Raw genomic sequence first — 16,959 nt, forward strand, 5'->3', positions numbered from 1 at the left:
AAGCAAAACAAAACAACAAAACCAAGCAAACAAAACCCCACTCTCCCCAAAACTCACCTCCCTTAGAAAATTCATTGCTGTTGTTCATTGATACAATGCCGACAGCATACAAGGTCCAAATCAAGACCCAATTTACAGAATCTAAACTTTAGACTCTGTCAGAACAGAAAACAAGAATAGTGGGCTGAATTGCCTAGGCAAGGCACTCCTTGTGGGTAGCAAGGAAGGGCTTACATCTGGTGAGCTGTGGAAGTAGGTGGGCTTAGCTCTAAATGAGCTAGCTCAGCTATCAGAGAAAGGGAGACAACCACCACTGCTCTGCCTGCATCTACCCATTCAGTCACACCATCATGGAAGGCTATCAGATTAGTCAAACCTGATTTCCCTCTAGTAAATCCATGCTGGCTTCTCCTGATAACCCTCTTTGCTTCCATGTGTTTCCAATGCGCTAGCCAGGCCAGTGATTGTGTTCACTAGGATGGCAAGAGAGGGGAAAGAAAATACATCCTTCTCCTTCCAGCTTTCTTTGCTTTAGGAGCTTATATGGCCTCCTACTTTTTTTACCTACCTTGAAGAATAACTCAAGGTTAATATGGGCTATAATTTTCCATGAATCTGGTGCTTCCTCTCTCAGCCTTTACACAAGCAAATTATCTGCCTCTTAGTGAGGATCAATATAATGTAAACTGAATGCCCAGTAGAAGCAGGTTATGAATATTGATCACGGGAGCATCTTTCTCTTACGCTGCTTTAATTTATAAATGTTGTAGGTAATTACACTTACTAAAGTAAAATAAAAATTAAAATTTATGAATTTGTACTGTGCTCCCAGCAATGAAGAGATTAAAAATCACTGCTAAATTTACTTTGACATGAATAGTGATTCAGTACTCCCAGTGGTGTGAATTCTGAATTATACTGAATACTGTCAGCATTTCATTACGCCAAGCTCACTGGAGAGAAGACATCAGGAATTACTTTACAGGCAGCCTTTTACAGAGGCCCTTCAAAGAAAAGAAGAACATCTATCAAAAACATTTTTATATCAATATTGTTTATTTTTCTTCTCTTGGGTTGGTGTCTCCTGAAAATATTAATAATTCAGATAATTCAGGCTGGTTTGACAAAGTTATGAGATCAGGAAGGCTTCGCCATCGATTATAACAGCGCACAACCCTGTGACGTATTTGAGCATTCCAGTGGGCTTCTGTTCTTTTGGAGCAGCAGAGAGACTGGAAATCCAGGGTTTCCAAAAAGGCTATCACATTGTACACTTCCCCATGCAGAATCACTGACCTCATAAACAGTACTTGAGGACAGTGAGCTATTTTGCTCATTACATAGTGTTTTGATCTGCTGCAGTTATTCACTCTCGATGTAAAGCTTTTGCCACAAGTTGTGTTCCTGCTTCAGTTGCACTTAGGCTGTTTTGCTGGCCACAAGCACCTCTGGCTGGCTTTTGGGACAAAGACAAAGAGATAGTTAATGTATTTACAGCTGACTCTTTGAAGTTGGGCATATTGGAGGCTCACAAACCCAAGCTGTAGCTAAAGCAGGCACAGGATTGGCTTGGGGAGTTCAAGCTTGGCTGTGGAAAACCAAACAGGTTCAAATATCCTTTGGTGCCAGATATCCAAAACAGGCTGTAAACCAAGAAGAAAAGATCTAGAGGATCTAGAATACTGACAAATACTTAACTCCCTAATGGTAGTGTCAGTGAGTGCTTTCACATTGCTTTGCAGTCCACATGTGAAATGCAGTGTATTATTTAATCACTGACGTGTCAGTTTGTCAGCCCAGCATCCTCCTCACTGTTTGCATTTCTCATGCATTGTGCACAGTGTAATGCAGGGCTTGTTTTAAAATGCTGCTAATTCAATCGTTGCACAAATGACAGAATTAGAGGTGGTAGCTCTCCAACATGCTAGGAAAGACCATCTAGGTAAAGAAAAGAGCAGCAGACTTATAAGGTCATTCCACATTCTGTAGACATTTGAATTCTAATCAACTTAAATTTGTCACTCAAAAAGAGGAAAGGTCTCTCAGTTTTCTAGTGTTCATGTTCCTTAATAAAAGAGACTAGAAAGTGGCAGAGTGAGTTTTTTCTGCAGTAGGGGCTGTTGGCTGGTTTCCACTGCAGAGTGCTGTGCACACAGGCATAAGTCATATAGAAAAATCCTTTGAGTGCTCCAGGGTCCTTGTTTGGTATCTGACAGCTTTTGCATTGACACCAGTGAGCAAAGAATTAATCCCTGGGAGGGAAATCTTGCTTCAGCTGAAGTCAGTGGAACTTCGTCCTGTATCTACAACAGCCTAGCATTTGGTCTTTGCCTATAATGGAGTGCAAATAGAGCATGACAGTTCCTAAAAATGCAGAGCCTGAGCTCAAGTCCATCTGCCCAAGCTGGATAGACTGGAAGTAATTACTCTGTGTGTGTATTTTATTGTCATTTGAAGCTGAAATCACCTAGGCTTCAAAGACACTATAATTTAGCCCTGAATCTGGGAAAATCTAAAATATAACAGCTGAGCCTAGCTAGCAGTATAACTGACTTTTAGTATGAAATATAAGTGAGAGGTTTCTTCTGTGTTTATCAGATTGACTGCACTGTTATTCTTTTTTCTTTATCTTTCTTTGATTTTTATTTTTATTTTCCATTACTGCTCAATCTATTACATGGCAAGAGCAAATCTTTTAGTAATAGCCATGCCCATAGTCCATAGTACCTGTTTCAGACTTTCTTTTGCATACTCAATCAGAAATACATTTCCCCCCCTCCTATGTTCTTCATTATTTTCATCTTGGTCATAAAGTTACTTAGATTTGGATTTTTATAGATTGAAATACCAGCTCCCACAGGGAACTTCTTCAATTCAGTGCAAGCAGAATCACAGAATTAACCAGGTTGGAAAAGACCTTCAAGATCATCAAGTCCAACCTAACACCATCTAACCAACTAACCCATGGCACTAAGTGCTTCATCCAGTGTTATTTTAAACACTCCCAGGGATGGTGACTCCACCACCTCCCTGGGCAGCACATTCCAGTGGCCAGTCTCTCTTTCTGTGAAGAATTTCTTCCTAACATCCAGCCTAAACTGTAAAATTGTTTGAGAATCATAGAATTGTTGGGGTTGGAGGGGACCTCAAGGATCATCCAGTTCCAACCACCCTGCCATGGGTGTCCCACAGGCACACCTCACACTAGATCAGGTTGCCCAGAGCTCCATCCAGCCTGGCCTTAAACACTCCCGGAGTTGGGGCTTCTATCACCTCCCTTGGCAAACCATTCCAGTGTCACACCACCCTCATGGTGGTGAGACATCCAACATCCAATCTGAATCTACCCATTTATTTGTTTTTTCCCATTCCCCCATGTCCTATCATTACCTGACACCCCGAAAGTCCCTCACCTGCCCCTTTTTCCTCCTTTTTCCCTCTCAAAACCCAGAGCACCTCATCTCTGTTGGAGTCTCCTCCTACCCCATGTGTGGCCACTTGGCTCTCCCCACCCACTCCCCTTTATAATCCCCCCCAGGAAAGGTAGAAGCCCCAAGCTGAGCCCATCTGGGCTGAAGGACCCTACTCTCATCACATGGTGCACACTGGGGTGGGGGGTGGTGGGGGTGGTGATGGTGATGACAGTGATGACGACGACAGTGATGACGACGACAGTGATGACGACAACAAAGGCCAAGGGGCCTGGTGGCCCCCTGGTTAGCTAGGGCAATGATTGATGACTTCTCCAGTATCATCCACAGGCGCTGTTTGGGCCTCCTCACTGGGGCTGAGCTCCTCTGTGTGGTATCTTGGCTGGTGAGGGTCTTGCCCCAGGCTCCGGGATGGGTGCAAAACTGGTGGTGGAGCAGGAGTTGTTTAGCCATATGATATTATGCTAATGACACTATTTTTACCTGGAGGGCCCCTTGAGTCTGCTCTCATCATTCAATAAATCCCTGCTGTTGTGCCTCATTTACAGACCATTTCTTCCCCCTCACTGCTTCCTTTCAGAAATAAGGAAAGGAGGAAAAAAAAGCAATAAAGCATATCTGGAAAATGCATTCACTTATCAGTCAACTCTGAACAGGAAGCCTTCAGGAAGAGGGGCAGGGAGGAAAGTGAGAATCACTTCTTATGAATCATAAGACAAATTTCATAAAGAACAGACAGGGGAAGACTGCATCTTCTCCATTGTGGTTATGTTTCATGCTGGTAAATGCAGAGGGGAAAAAAGAGTTCAAGCTGGCTTGGAAATCCAGTCACACTTCTCTACAGAAAGAATCACTGAGAAAGGGACATTATGACAAGTGAATATCCAAACTTCATACAGAATTAACCAGGTTGGAAGAGACCTTTAAAATTATTGAGTCCAACCTATCACCCAACACCATCTAAGCAACTAAACCATGGCACCAAGTGCCTCATCTAGTCTCAAAATTTTTAAACACTTCCAGTGATGGTGACTCCACCACCTCCCTGGGCAGCCAGCCTAAACCTTCCCTAGTGTGGCTTGAGACTGTGTCCTCTTGTTCTGTCACTGGTTGCCTAGGAGAAGAGACCAGCCCCCGCCTGGCTACAACCTCCCTTCAGGTTGTTGTAGACAGCAGTAAGGTCTCCCCTGAGCCTCCTTTTCTCCAGGCTGAGCAACCCCAGCTCGCTCAGGCTCTCCTCACAGGGCTGTGCTCCAGACCCCTCCCCTGCTTTGTTGCCCTTCTCTGGACACATACCAGCAACTCAACATCTTTCTTAAACTGAGGGGCCCAGAACTGGACACAGTACTCAAGTTGTGGCCTAACCAGTGCTGAGTACAGGGGCACAATGACTTCCCTGCTCCTGCTGGCCACACTGTTCCTGATACAGGCCAGGATGCCATTGGCCTTCTTGGCCACCTGGGCACACTGCTGGCTCATGTTTAGGTGGCTGTCAATCAGCATCCCCAGGTCCCTCTCTGTTTGGGAATTCTCCAGCCACTCTAACACCAGCCTGCAGCACTGCATGGGGTTGTCGTGGCCAATGTGTGGAACCCATCACTTGGATGTGTTAAATCTCATGCCCTTGGACTCTGCCCATCTGTCCAGCCTGTCAAGGTCCCTCTGCAGAACTCTCCTACCCTCTAACAGATCAACACCTGCCCCCAGCTTGGTGTCATCTGCAAATTTACTGATGATGGACTCAATCCCCTCATCCAGATCATCAGTAATGATGTTGAACAGGACGGGGCCCAACACTGATCCCTGGGGGACACCACTTGTGCCTGGCTGCCAGCTGGATGGGGCACCATTTACCGCCACTCTCTGGGCTCAGCCCTCCAGCCAGTTCCTAACCCATCGCAGTGTGCTCCTGTCCAAGCCATGAGCTGACAGCTTGGCCAGGAGTTTGCTATGGGGGACAGTGTCAAAGGCCTTGCTGAAGTCCAGGTAGACCACATCCACAGCCCGCCCCACATCCACCAGGCTGTCACCTGATCATAGAAGGCGATCAGGTTGGTCAGGAGCTGCCCTTCCTAAATCCATGCTGGATGGCCTGATTCTTTGGCCATCCTGTAAGTGCTATGTGATTGCACTCAAGATGACCTGTTCCATATGCACACTTCAGAGCTTTTATTCCTCTGCATCACTCTTTAGTGCTGTTAGAAGAGACAGGGTGCAGTGTTCAGCTGAATTCTAGTGATGTAATTTAGCCTCTGAGATTTGTGCTCTTCCTGAGCTGCTCAGAATGCACCACTGCAATTCACAAAATTAACAGAGCCCTGCAAGTGAATCGTGCCCTTATGTTAAAACACAACTCCCCTTGTCTGACACTGTCTGTAGATCTCTGGGATTCTACCTTCCCTGTTGCAATGTTAAAGGAAAAAGGCCCCACAACTTAAAAAAAAGATGGTAAAATGGCTTTGTGTGGTGGGGGAAGAACCAATTGCGTTGTCTTTTTGTTACCCTGAGAAAACCTCAGCATCGACTGCTTCATGGGGTTTTCCTCCCCTATCCCTACCTGCTCTTCTTGGCATACAGCAAGAAATTCAATAAGGTCCAGTCTGGCTAGGCAATTTGTCTAAGATCACAAAGCAGAATAACAAATGAAGAGCTGTGCCTCTGTCTTCTAAGTCCCAGCTTAGTAATTTCTTCATAAGTTTTCAGTACTTCAAGAGTCTTTTTCAGGCCCTTCTCTAATTAGGATGTGATTAAAAATGTATTTCTACAGACTCCAAAGGGAAGAAATTGGAGAGGAATTCATATTCTAAAATTCCAATGCAAACAGCAGAAACTGAGAAGCATTGATATCCAGACTGCATGTAAAATATGCATTGTGACAGTTTTATGTACACATTGTGCTGGGTTTAATTTGTCTGAGTTCCTTTCCTTAGCGTAAGTGGCAATCACACTAGCTCTCTGGCTGTCAACAGTCTGTGGCACTACTGTAATTCTACCTGCTTAACAGTTATTTTAGCTTCTGCTCACTCCAGAGGGTGCACACTTGATTTCTCCAGAAAAACACAGCCAAGAAGGCCAATGGCATCCTGGCCTGGATCAGGAATAGTATGGCCAGCTGGAGCAGGGAGGTCATTCTGCCTCTGTACTCACCACTGTTTAGGCCACACCTTGAGTCCTGTGTCCAGTTCTGGGCCTCTCAGTTTAGGAAAGATGTTGAGATAGTTGAACATGTCCAGAGAAGGGCAACAAAGCTGGGGAGGGGTTTGGAGCACAGCCCTGTGAGGAGAAGCTGAAGGAGGTGAGGTTGCTTAGCCTGGAGAAGAGGAGGCTCAGGGGAGACCTTCTTGCTCTCTCCAACTCCCTGCAGGGAGGTTGTAGCCAAGTGGAGGTTGGTCTCTTCTCCTGGGCAGCCAGCACCAGAACAAGAGGACACAGTCTTGCTGTGCCAGGGGAGGTTTAGGCTGGATGTTAGGAAGAAATTCTTCCCAGAAAGAGAGATTGGTCATTAGAAAGTGCTGCCCAGGGAGGTGGTGGAGTCACCATCACTGGAGGTGTTTAGGAAGAGGCTGCATGGGGTGCTTGGTGCCATGGTTTAGTTGATTAGATGGTTTTGGGTGATAGGTTGGACTCGATGATCATAAAGGTCTCTTCCAACCTGGTCTATTCTATTCTATTCTATTCTATTCTATTCTATTCTATTCTATTCTATTCTATTCTATTCTATTCTATTCTATTCTATTCTACTTATTCATTATAACTTCCCCTCTGCTGCCTCCTCTACTGGGCAATGGAGTAAAGGCTGAGGAGGAAGAGTTGGATTTCTTGCTCTTACAACCCTGGCTGTAAAAGCCTTGGTGCACACAGGGGAAAGAGAGAGCAAGATCACGACAAACAGTGCTGAGGCTGACAGGAAGATGTAGGAATCCTGCCTGCTATTAAGGATGAACAGTCCTGATACTCTAGAAAGCCCTCCCTTGCTAGTGCATAACCCTCACATGGGATGGGAGTTCTTTCATTCTCATTACATTTTCTCATTCCTTCCACTTCTTAACAGTTATGTTTCTGTTTAAAGAATTGATTACAACTCTATTGTTTTGTCTCAAGTCATTATCTCACCATGTGGAGGGTTTAAGGCTAGTCCCAATGCGCACGCAGGGGAGTGGGACTTTTCTGTCTGAGGTCTCCAGGTCAGCTACTTCTTTAATGGGGTAATGGTCAGCACAGAGCCCAGCTGATGAGAGATTACTGTTTTGGCATAAGGTTAGCAGGACTGAGTTCTTATTTTCCCAGTTGTAATAAATACACAGCACTGGTTGTATGGAGTTTAGGTCTAATCAAATGAAACCCTGTTTACATTCGTAAAATCATGCTAGTTCACACAGGCAATGTCTGGACTGTCTCTGATGATGACCTTGTGAGAAGAACCCTGGGTCTCAGATCAAGTGGTGCAGAAAACTTCTCATGTCCACTCTGCTCAGGCTTAACACTGCAAAATAAGGTCAGATAGATATCAAGGAGAGGGTTTTGTGTTCACCAGTACCTGGTGTACTGTGTTAAAAGCCATCTGGATTTTCTCTGCTGTCTCTGTAAGTCAGGTAAGCCACATTCCTTACCCAACTTCAGGGACACACCTTTTTGGCAGAGAAGGTAGCTGGCTCAATTCCTCCAGCAGAAAGCAGAAGATATGCTTAGTCATTTCTTCCATGTTATGAGACTGATCTTTCCTGCTTGTAAAATGAAATTGTTTTGTTGTGTTTTTTTTTAGTGGGAACAGAATCAAATTCTGTAAATGCATCCTAGTAGAAAAAAATCTATGAAAGCAATGAGCTGGATGAAAAACAGCCTGGAACAAGGGAAAAACACAGAATTAGGAAGGGAGAACTTATATAGATGTTATTTCTGCAACAGGTGTTTGGGAACTGGTCTGGAAACTTGTTCTTGTTTTCATTTTCCATTCCTTTCTTTCCTCTTCTTCTTTCCTCTCTTCTTCTTCTTTCCTCTCTTCTTCTTCTTTCCTCTCTTCTTCTTCTTTCTCCTCTCTTCTTCTTTCCTCTCTTCTTCTTCTTTCCTCTCTCCTTCTTCTTTCCTCTCTCCTTCTTCCTTCCTCTCTTCTTCTTCTTTCCTCTCTCCTTCTTCTTTCCTCTCTTCTTCTTCCTTCCTCTCTTCTTCTTTCCTCTCTTCTTCTTCTTTCCTCTCTTCTTCTTTCCTCTCTTCTTCTTTCCTCTCTTCTTCTTCTTTCCTCTCTACTTCTTCTTTCCTCTCTTCTTCTTCTTTCCTCTCTTCTTCTTCTTTCCTCTCTTCTTCTTTCCTCTCTTCTTCTTTCCTCTCTTCTTCTTCTTTCCTCTCTTCTTTCCTCTCTTCTTTCCCCACCAAAACACCCAATTTCACTGCTTTTAGCCAGACACAATTGCAGCGATACTGACTAGTGTCATCAATGATTGCAAACCCTCCCCCAGTTATATGTTACTCAAGCATAAATTTCCCCCTGAAATTCAGATTGATGGCAATCAGAAAACAAACAAAGAAGTCCTACTACTGATATATAAAGAAGAAAGAAAACAAGGCCCCTATGCCAGACCACTTTCTCTGATCACACTGCTTCTCCACGTTTTCTGATGTTGGTCCTGATTTAAGCACACAATAGATTGCTTTTATGTTCTTGTGCACTGCAACGTTTTGCAGAGGTACTTCCACTGACTTGTTGACTTAACAAATCCAACTGTCTGGCCTTTTGTAGGTCCTCAGTCAAGTGATCACAAGCCCGGAGTACAGTTGGTCATCTCCTACGAGAACAGCTGTCTGACAATAATGTTGAAGCACATGAGGAACATTGTGAGTATTTTGCTCATAATCTATTAAGTCCTTGGATTTGCAGAGTACTGTGAAAACACTAATCCTCAAAACAGCCTTCCTGAGGTAAATTTTAACTCAACATGATGATGACGCTCTTGTGTCATCATTTAATGTTAGCTTTATTCCTTTGATCTCACTCACTATGGTTACAGGTATGGGACAGATACAGAAACTGGGTTTCCCTAATGGTTGGTAGTGGTCTCTTCCAGGTCATCACATCAAAAAAAAAAACCAATTTTTATGACTATTTTGATCCTTTTAGCTGACACATTTTGATACCAGTCAGACATAAGGCGCCATGCAGAGCAAGACTTTTTGTAGGATGTCAGCCTGGCATTATAGATTGATTATCCATGCATCTCTTTCAAGTCCAGCATGACTGCTCTATGAGCAGGGAAGAGCTCAGCAGAGGGACTAAGTGATGTATTTTAAGACGCTATGTCATGTGTGGAGCTTTGTAACCTGCACTCAGTCACAAGGCTAAGTGGTAAAGGTTTTGTGTTCTGGAGCAAGACTCTGAGAGGAGGAAGCCAGCAGAGGTCCCATAGCACAAGACAGGTGAAAAAGGCAGATGAGGGTATCTTGAGAGACCTAGCTGGTGCCATGTGTGATCTCTCGGCAGAGGCAGCATGTCTGCTGTTTCATAATGAGTTTTGCAGCCTAGATGTGCTCATGAATTCCCAGTTGCTCGAGTTTTAAGTAATGGCAGCAGCAAAGAGATTCAAAACTATCTTTGTTTAGCTGGGAGATTAAAGTGTTTGCTAACTGTTGCAGGTTCTCATTGCATATACCAATGCCTCCTGCATCCCTAAATGGGGTCAGACTCAGGAGCTTATGTGAGAGCAATTCAGTAATAGAATGAGGCTGAAAGTTTTGTTAGTTGCATGAGACATGAGGCTTACAGAGCTCCAAGTGTTCTCTGTTGACTGCTCTGGCTTCTGATTTGCAATTCAAACATGTTCAGTCTGGTGTATAACATCCGGTAAGTCTCTGTCCTAGGAGACCTGTCTTGTTCCCTGTGTGCTACCTTGACAAGTGAGATCAGCCTTTGATGACAGGTCCAATTTACACAAACTTTACCTTCAGGATATAGTATAAGACCCTCTTTTTCTTTCTTTCTTTCTCTCTTTCTTGTGCTTTTAAAAGGTAAATGACCTTGGTAAGTTTCTGGTAAAGTTCTGTTGGTGAGAGGGGGATAGTCAAGTAACTGCCATGCTGATGATGCTCACTGTGAGTTCAGGTATGTGACGTGGAGACGCACACAAACAGAGCTACAGATGTTGGCAACAGTTTTTCTCCTTCCTTTCATCATTTCTAGTGTGTAGGCTCCTAACATTGTTCTTTAACTTAGGAAGTTCCAGCACTTAATTCAATGAATGCAGATAGGGGTGTGTAGCAAAAGGAAATCCAGGATTCAGTTCATTTCATTATGGAAAGGGGCAACACAACTTTACAAAGTTGTCTAGCTTTTGAAAGTATCACAGTATCACAGTATCACTAAGGTTGGAAGAGACCTCGAGGATCATCGAGTCCAACCTGTCACCACAGACCTCATGACTAACCCATGGCACCAAGTGCCACGTCCAATCTCTTCTTGAACGCCTCCAGGGATGGTGACTCCACCACCTCCCCGGGCAGCCCATTCCAATGACCAATAACTTTCTCCTCCCCTTGAGCCTAAACTTCCCCTGGTGCAGCTTGAGACTGTGTCCCCTTGCTCTGGTGCTGCTTGCCTGGGAGAAGAGACCAACCCCTTCCTGGCTACAACCTCCCTTCAGGTAGTTGTAGAGGGCAATGAGGTCTCCCCTGAGCCTCCTCTTCTCCAGGCTAAACAATCCCAGCTCTCTCAGCCTCTCCTCACAGGGCTGTGCTCAAGGCCTCTCCCCAGCCTTGTTGCCCTTCTCTGGACACATTCAAGTGTCTCAATGTCCTTCTTAAACTGAGGGGCCCAGAACTGGACACAGTACTCAAGGTGAGGCCCAACCAATGCAGAGTACAGGGGCACAATGACTTCCCTGCTCCTGCTGGCCACACTATTCCTCATGCAGGCCAGGATACCATTGGCCTTCTTAGCTACCTGGGCACACTGCTGGCTCATGTTTAGGCGGCTGTTAATCAGCACACCCAGGTCCCTCTCTGTTTGGGAGTTCTCCAGAAACTCTGACCCCAGCCTGTAGCTCTGCATGGGGTTGCCATGGCCAAAGTGCAGCACCCAGCACTTGAACTTGTTAAATGCCATTCCATTGGATTCTGCCCATCTGTCCAGTCAGTCGCGGTCCCTCTGCAGAGCCCTTCCACCCTCTAACTGACTAACATCTGCTCCTAACTTGGTGTTATCTGCAAATTTGCTGATGACTGACTCAATCCTTTCATCCAGATCATCAATGAAGATGTTAAAGAGGATGGGGCCCAGTAAGTGACTTAAATCCATTCTAGTCAGTTTGCAAAGAAGTCTTATTTCTCTAGTCCAATTCAGTATGACTAGCAGTGATTCATGACTTGAAAATAAGGTCATTGCTTTAGCAGTCTAACTTAGACAATCAAGTTTTTAAATCCTGGGCTTCCTGTTCCTTCTTTCCATCTGGCCATCCATCCATTGTCTTCTGGAATATCTGTGTGTTGGGGTACTGGGATACCAGGCTGTCTTCAGACTAACAATCTATAACCAAAAGGTTCTTTATTCCATTAACAATCTTCTCAGGTTTCCAGTCATATAAATCAATCTCTCTGACATGATCTTCTCTTTTCCCTTTTTTCATTTGTTCAGCAGAACAGGGATTTTAAAATCCAAGTTCATGTCTTCCTCAAGACATGTTAAAGCTATTTCAGGTATATTCAGTCTTTTGCAGCGTCTCACTAATTGCATTTTAGTGGTTCATCTGTGCAGAGATTACTTTGCTGTCTTGCTTTATGTCATTATTTATAGTAAATAAATTTTGTACTGCTCTTCCCCATTTAATTTATCTCTTTATAGAGATTTTATGATGTGTTCAGATGTGAAAATAATTGTACTGGTCCAAATTACTCCCCAGTGCAGCTTCACAGAAGTGACAGGAATTACAATAGATGGAGGCTTTTGATCCATGGAAATAAATTGTATTTCCTATTTGTGTCAGTTTACTTTTTAGGGGCTTTAATAGGAGGTCTAGGTCCTGCTGTGCAAATCCTGTATTAATATACAACACACAGGAGAATCCTTAAGGAGGTGGTGCTGTTTATAGCCATGGTCAAGTGATAAAAAAGCTCTATAAAGGATCAAGTCAAAACAGTGCAATGCTATAGCTTTGCAGAGTTTTTTGCACGAAGGTAGCCCTATTCACGTGGGATGTCACAGACAAAAAACATGCTACAGCAGATTAGAGAGCATTGGTCTGGTGCAGACCTGTCAGATAACTCTCTTCTGTGGATGTATGCGTGGAGTCCAGAGTGCAGGCACTTTTGACCTGATGCATCCACATGTGCTAAATTTACTGCAGATTGATGCAGTCAGTCATCCCCGGGTCTATTTCAGAATGTCCTCTCAGTTTTCTTCTCCTCAACATTTCAGTCATGTGTTATGAAAGCAAGCCCTGCTTGAAGAAAAATCTATCAAAAATACTTCAAAAATCATAGAGTCATAGAATTAACAAGGTTGGAAGAGACCTCAAAGATCATCAAGTCCAACCTGTCACCACAGACCTTATGACTAAACCATGGCACCAAGTGCCACATCCAATCCTTTTTGAACACCTCCAGGGACAGAGACTCCACCACCTCCCTGGGCAGCACATTCCAATGGCAAATAAGTCCTTCTGTGAAGAACTTTCTCCTTACCTCGAGCCTAAACTTCCCCTGGCACAGCTTGAGACTTGGTGCTTGTTGCCTGTGAGAAGAGACCAACCCCCACCTGGCTACAACCACCTTTCAGGTAGTTGTAGAGAGCAGTAAAGTCACCCTTGAGCCTCCTCTTCTCCAGGCTAAAAAAACCCAGCTCACTCAGCCTCTCCTAATAGGGCCTTTGCTTGAGACCTCTCCCCAGCATCCTTGCCCTTCTCTGGACACTTTCAAGTGTCTCAATGTCGTTAAATTGAGGGCCCAGAACTGGACACAGTACTCAAGGTGTGGCCTAACCAGTGCTGAGTACAGGGGCACAATGACCTCCCTGCTCCTGCTGGCCACACTGTTCGTAATGCAGGCCAGGATGCCATTGGCCTTCTTGGCCACCTGGGCACACTGCTGGCTCATATTCAGGTGGCTGTCAATCAGTCCCCCCAGGTTCTTTTCTGTTTGGCTGCTGTCCAGCCACTCTGACCCCAGCCTCTAGCACTTCATGGGGTTGTTGGGACCAAAGCGCAGCACCTGGCACTTATTGAATGCCATCATGTTGGACTCTGCCCATCTGTCCAGCCAGTCAAGGTCCCTCTACAAAGCCCTTCTACCCTCTAACAGATAAGCACCTGCTCCCAACTTGGTGTCATCTACAAATTTACTGATGAGGGACTCAATCCCCTCATCCAGATCATCAATAATGATATTGAACATGATGGGGCCCAACACTGATCCCTGGGGGACACCACTGGTGAGTGGCCTCCAGCTGGATGTGGCACCATTCACCACCACTCTCTGGGCTCAGCCCTCCAGCCAGTTCCTAACCCAGCACAGAGTACTGCTGTCCAAGCTATGGGCTGACAGCTTGGCCAAGAGTTTGCTGTGGGGGATCAACAACGGAGAAAAACAGCCTCATGGCTTTTGTGACTGGGAAGGGCCATTAATCTATCCTAACCTCCTGTGTAGCATAGCTCTATTTTTTCACTTAGCAAATGCTTGCAGCTAGACCAGCAATGCAGCTGAAAGAAAGGTTTGAACAGAGAGATGTTAAGTCAGGTTGCAGATATTTGCACACAGTTTAAGACTGTAGGTGTGCAATGAAGATGAGTTCTGTTAGATAGATATTTGTAAGCTACTAACAATGTTTCAGTCTTTAGATTTTCCTCAGGAATTCACAGTTTCATTGGAATCCTGAGATTCTGTCAATCAGGTGACTCACATCAGACTCACTGTTGCTGCATATGATTTGATTTGCATCACAAAGACTGTTCTGGGAAAAAAACCCTTTCCCTTCAACTGTCAAACCTACAGAAGCCACAATGCTAATAAAATGCAATTTTCCAAACACATATATTACATAATTTTAAATCAGCCTCTTGGGACATTACTTACTCCACCTAGATGCAGTCAGTGCAACACTGGACACTTTATGCATAGGCAACACAGGTAACAAGTGAAGGTGGGGTAGATAGAAGCCTTTGCACAGGGATGAAAACTAGAGAGGCCACAATGAGAGAGCGGGAGACTGCCTCTGGAGTCATGAAGGGTGTGGCAGCAGAAAGGGATGAGACAAGGAAGACTGCTTCTACAAACACAATTCCTGGCAAAGTGCACTAAGTGGTTTTAGCAGGAAGATGCTGAAGCCCTGGAGGAGGTTGGTTTGGGTGCAAGAAAGGACTTACTAGCTAAGATCAAGAACAGTCCAGCTGTGGCAGCACAATACCCAGAAAATCAGCAGCAGGCAGGAATAGGAGCACAGGGGGAGTGCCAGGAAGAAAGCCTGGGAGCCTACCTTAAAAATATAGACTCCTGGATCTCCATAGAAGCTGTGGAGGTGGATTTATGAAAAATGAAAGACACACAGGTTTTGAACTTGAAATGCTCAAATGTACTTCCATTCATCTACATCAACCAGCATAGAGAATGAGGGATATCAAGACCATCCCAGATACTACACAGAGCAGACTATGGGCAGGCTTAGCACTGCACAGCCAGAAACAGCCAGGCTACCTACTGCTGCACTGCTGGGCTTGCTCATCCACTCAAAAAGACCAGAGGCAAAGTATAGCCATTTCTGGAGTTCAGAAAAGCTTGGCTAATATATTTCTTTTCCTGTTTCACAGAGAACCAGAAGGGAACAGTGGTTCAGTGTTCACTCAGAAGGAAGTCTGCTTTGTCTGCTGACTTCATTACCATGACTTCAGGCATGCCCTGTTTTTCTAGATAGGCAGCTAAACTTTCAATCCTTGCTGTCGAAAATTTTGCCTGCAACTTCTTGTGGACAGAATAACTCCTCAGGGGTAGTGGGGAGGAGGCATAAAGCCAACTTATTCTGAGTCTCATGCCAATAAATGTAAAATGTTACTAGAATTCAGGAAAGCATGTGTGGGTGATGGATTCGGAACCAATTTTATAGGGGGGAAATTTGCTGGAGGAAAAATAAACTCCTACAGTACTTCCCCAAAGTACTTCCAGCTTTCCTTTTATAAAAGCTCTGAAGCTGCCATGTACTACTCTTGGTGATTAATGATTCTGGGATAGCTGATATGTGGGTGATGAATTAGTAATCAGCTTTAGGCTTACACAGACTTACAGCCTCTTTCCATTTCATGTCCTACATCATCTGAGTACAAATTGCTTCCAAAAATATTTGTGAGATGTGATAGCTTAAATGTGTTGGGGAATAAAGGTAAGAGCCAAGCTTTCCCTAAACCACAAAGATGAAATCTACTTCTGACTCTGGAGGTGCAGGACTGTAAGGAAGTTGCCCATGGGAAGTCCTCTACCTTTACTGGGTTTTGTCTCTAGCTTGATGTGGGTAAGAGATGAGGAATTTTGTTCTCTCTTAGTTGTTTCTCCTCACTGCTTTCATGGTCTCACTAACTTCCACATTTTATGAACATCATTAATGCAGATTTAATTGGGAAATACATTGTCAGCAACACAATACCTGTCAGTTAAATACAAAGCCACATTATCCTTTCAGAATATCATGAATGTATTCTGCTTGCTTTACTGTGGGCCATGGATCAGCCAACAGGGATTGGGAAGAAGCTGCATAGGTAGACCAAGCCTGGTTAGTCATACAGGGATGGAAAACAAGTCTAAAATATCTTGCTGGGCTGGAAAAAATGTTATTCAGAAAGCAACGATGACAGAGTGATATCAACACCTTAGCTGATAGAGGGAAGTAGCACATTCAGATTACATTCTCCCTAGACTGGCACAGAAAAACTCAATATAAAGCCTTGGAAAGAAATCTCTCATGCTAACTCTAGCTTATAAAGAATTTGGATTTAATTTTATATTCATAGAAAAAGCATTGACTTTAGAAATGAATGCAAATGAGCTTAGATAGGCTCTGTTCTCTTTTGAACTGAAAATTAACTGAACATCTATAAACAAAGGGCACTAGTATTCAGCAGTAGTTTCAACTGGGAACAGATGAGATCTGTTCTTGTGGCACACTATTGGATCCCAACACATTTGTTATGAAAGGTGTTTGACAAACATGTTGTACAGAAATTTGTGTTATTATTTCTTGTTAAATACTGTTACTCTGTCACAGATGCAGTACTGCCTCAGCTCTAGATTCTCACTGCTGATTTTTAAACAACTGATTCCTTACACAGCTGATGTGTGCTGGATAAGAAAAATAAAACAAAACAAACCCAGAACCAGCAACAACAAATGAACCACAAACAGCAAGCTCTGTGTAATGATATCAGTAATGATATCAGTGACCTGGGAGACAAAGGGGAATGTAAATTAACTTTTCCACTGCTTGCAAATGAAGAAAGCATTAAAAAGAAGAGTGGAGACAAAGGAAAATCAAAACAAAAGTAATTTCCAGAACCCTACAACCAGCTTG

The 16,959-nt window shown here is 44.1% G+C and overlaps 1 protein-coding gene across 2 annotated transcripts in view; it reads left to right on the plus strand.

Moving 5' to 3' along the window:
* The window catches only part of PIK3C2G (phosphatidylinositol-4-phosphate 3-kinase catalytic subunit type 2 gamma), a 240,616-nt gene that overhangs the window by 202,776 nt on the left and 20,881 nt on the right, over positions 1–16,959 (plus strand). For both annotated transcript variants that reach the window (XM_068141892.1, XM_068141893.1), the window contains one exon: positions 9,166–9,260. In XM_068141892.1, coding sequence (XP_067997993.1) covers positions 9,166–9,260 — 95 coding nt within the window. The remainder of the gene's footprint in view (positions 1–9,165; positions 9,261–16,959) is intronic.

This window comes from Melanerpes formicivorus, unplaced genomic scaffold, assembly GCF_026170545.1.
Source record: "Melanerpes formicivorus ecotype bairdi unplaced genomic scaffold, bMelFor1.0.p_v2 SCAF_8, whole genome shotgun sequence".
Taxonomy (NCBI): Eukaryota; Metazoa; Chordata; class Aves; order Piciformes; family Picidae; genus Melanerpes; species Melanerpes formicivorus.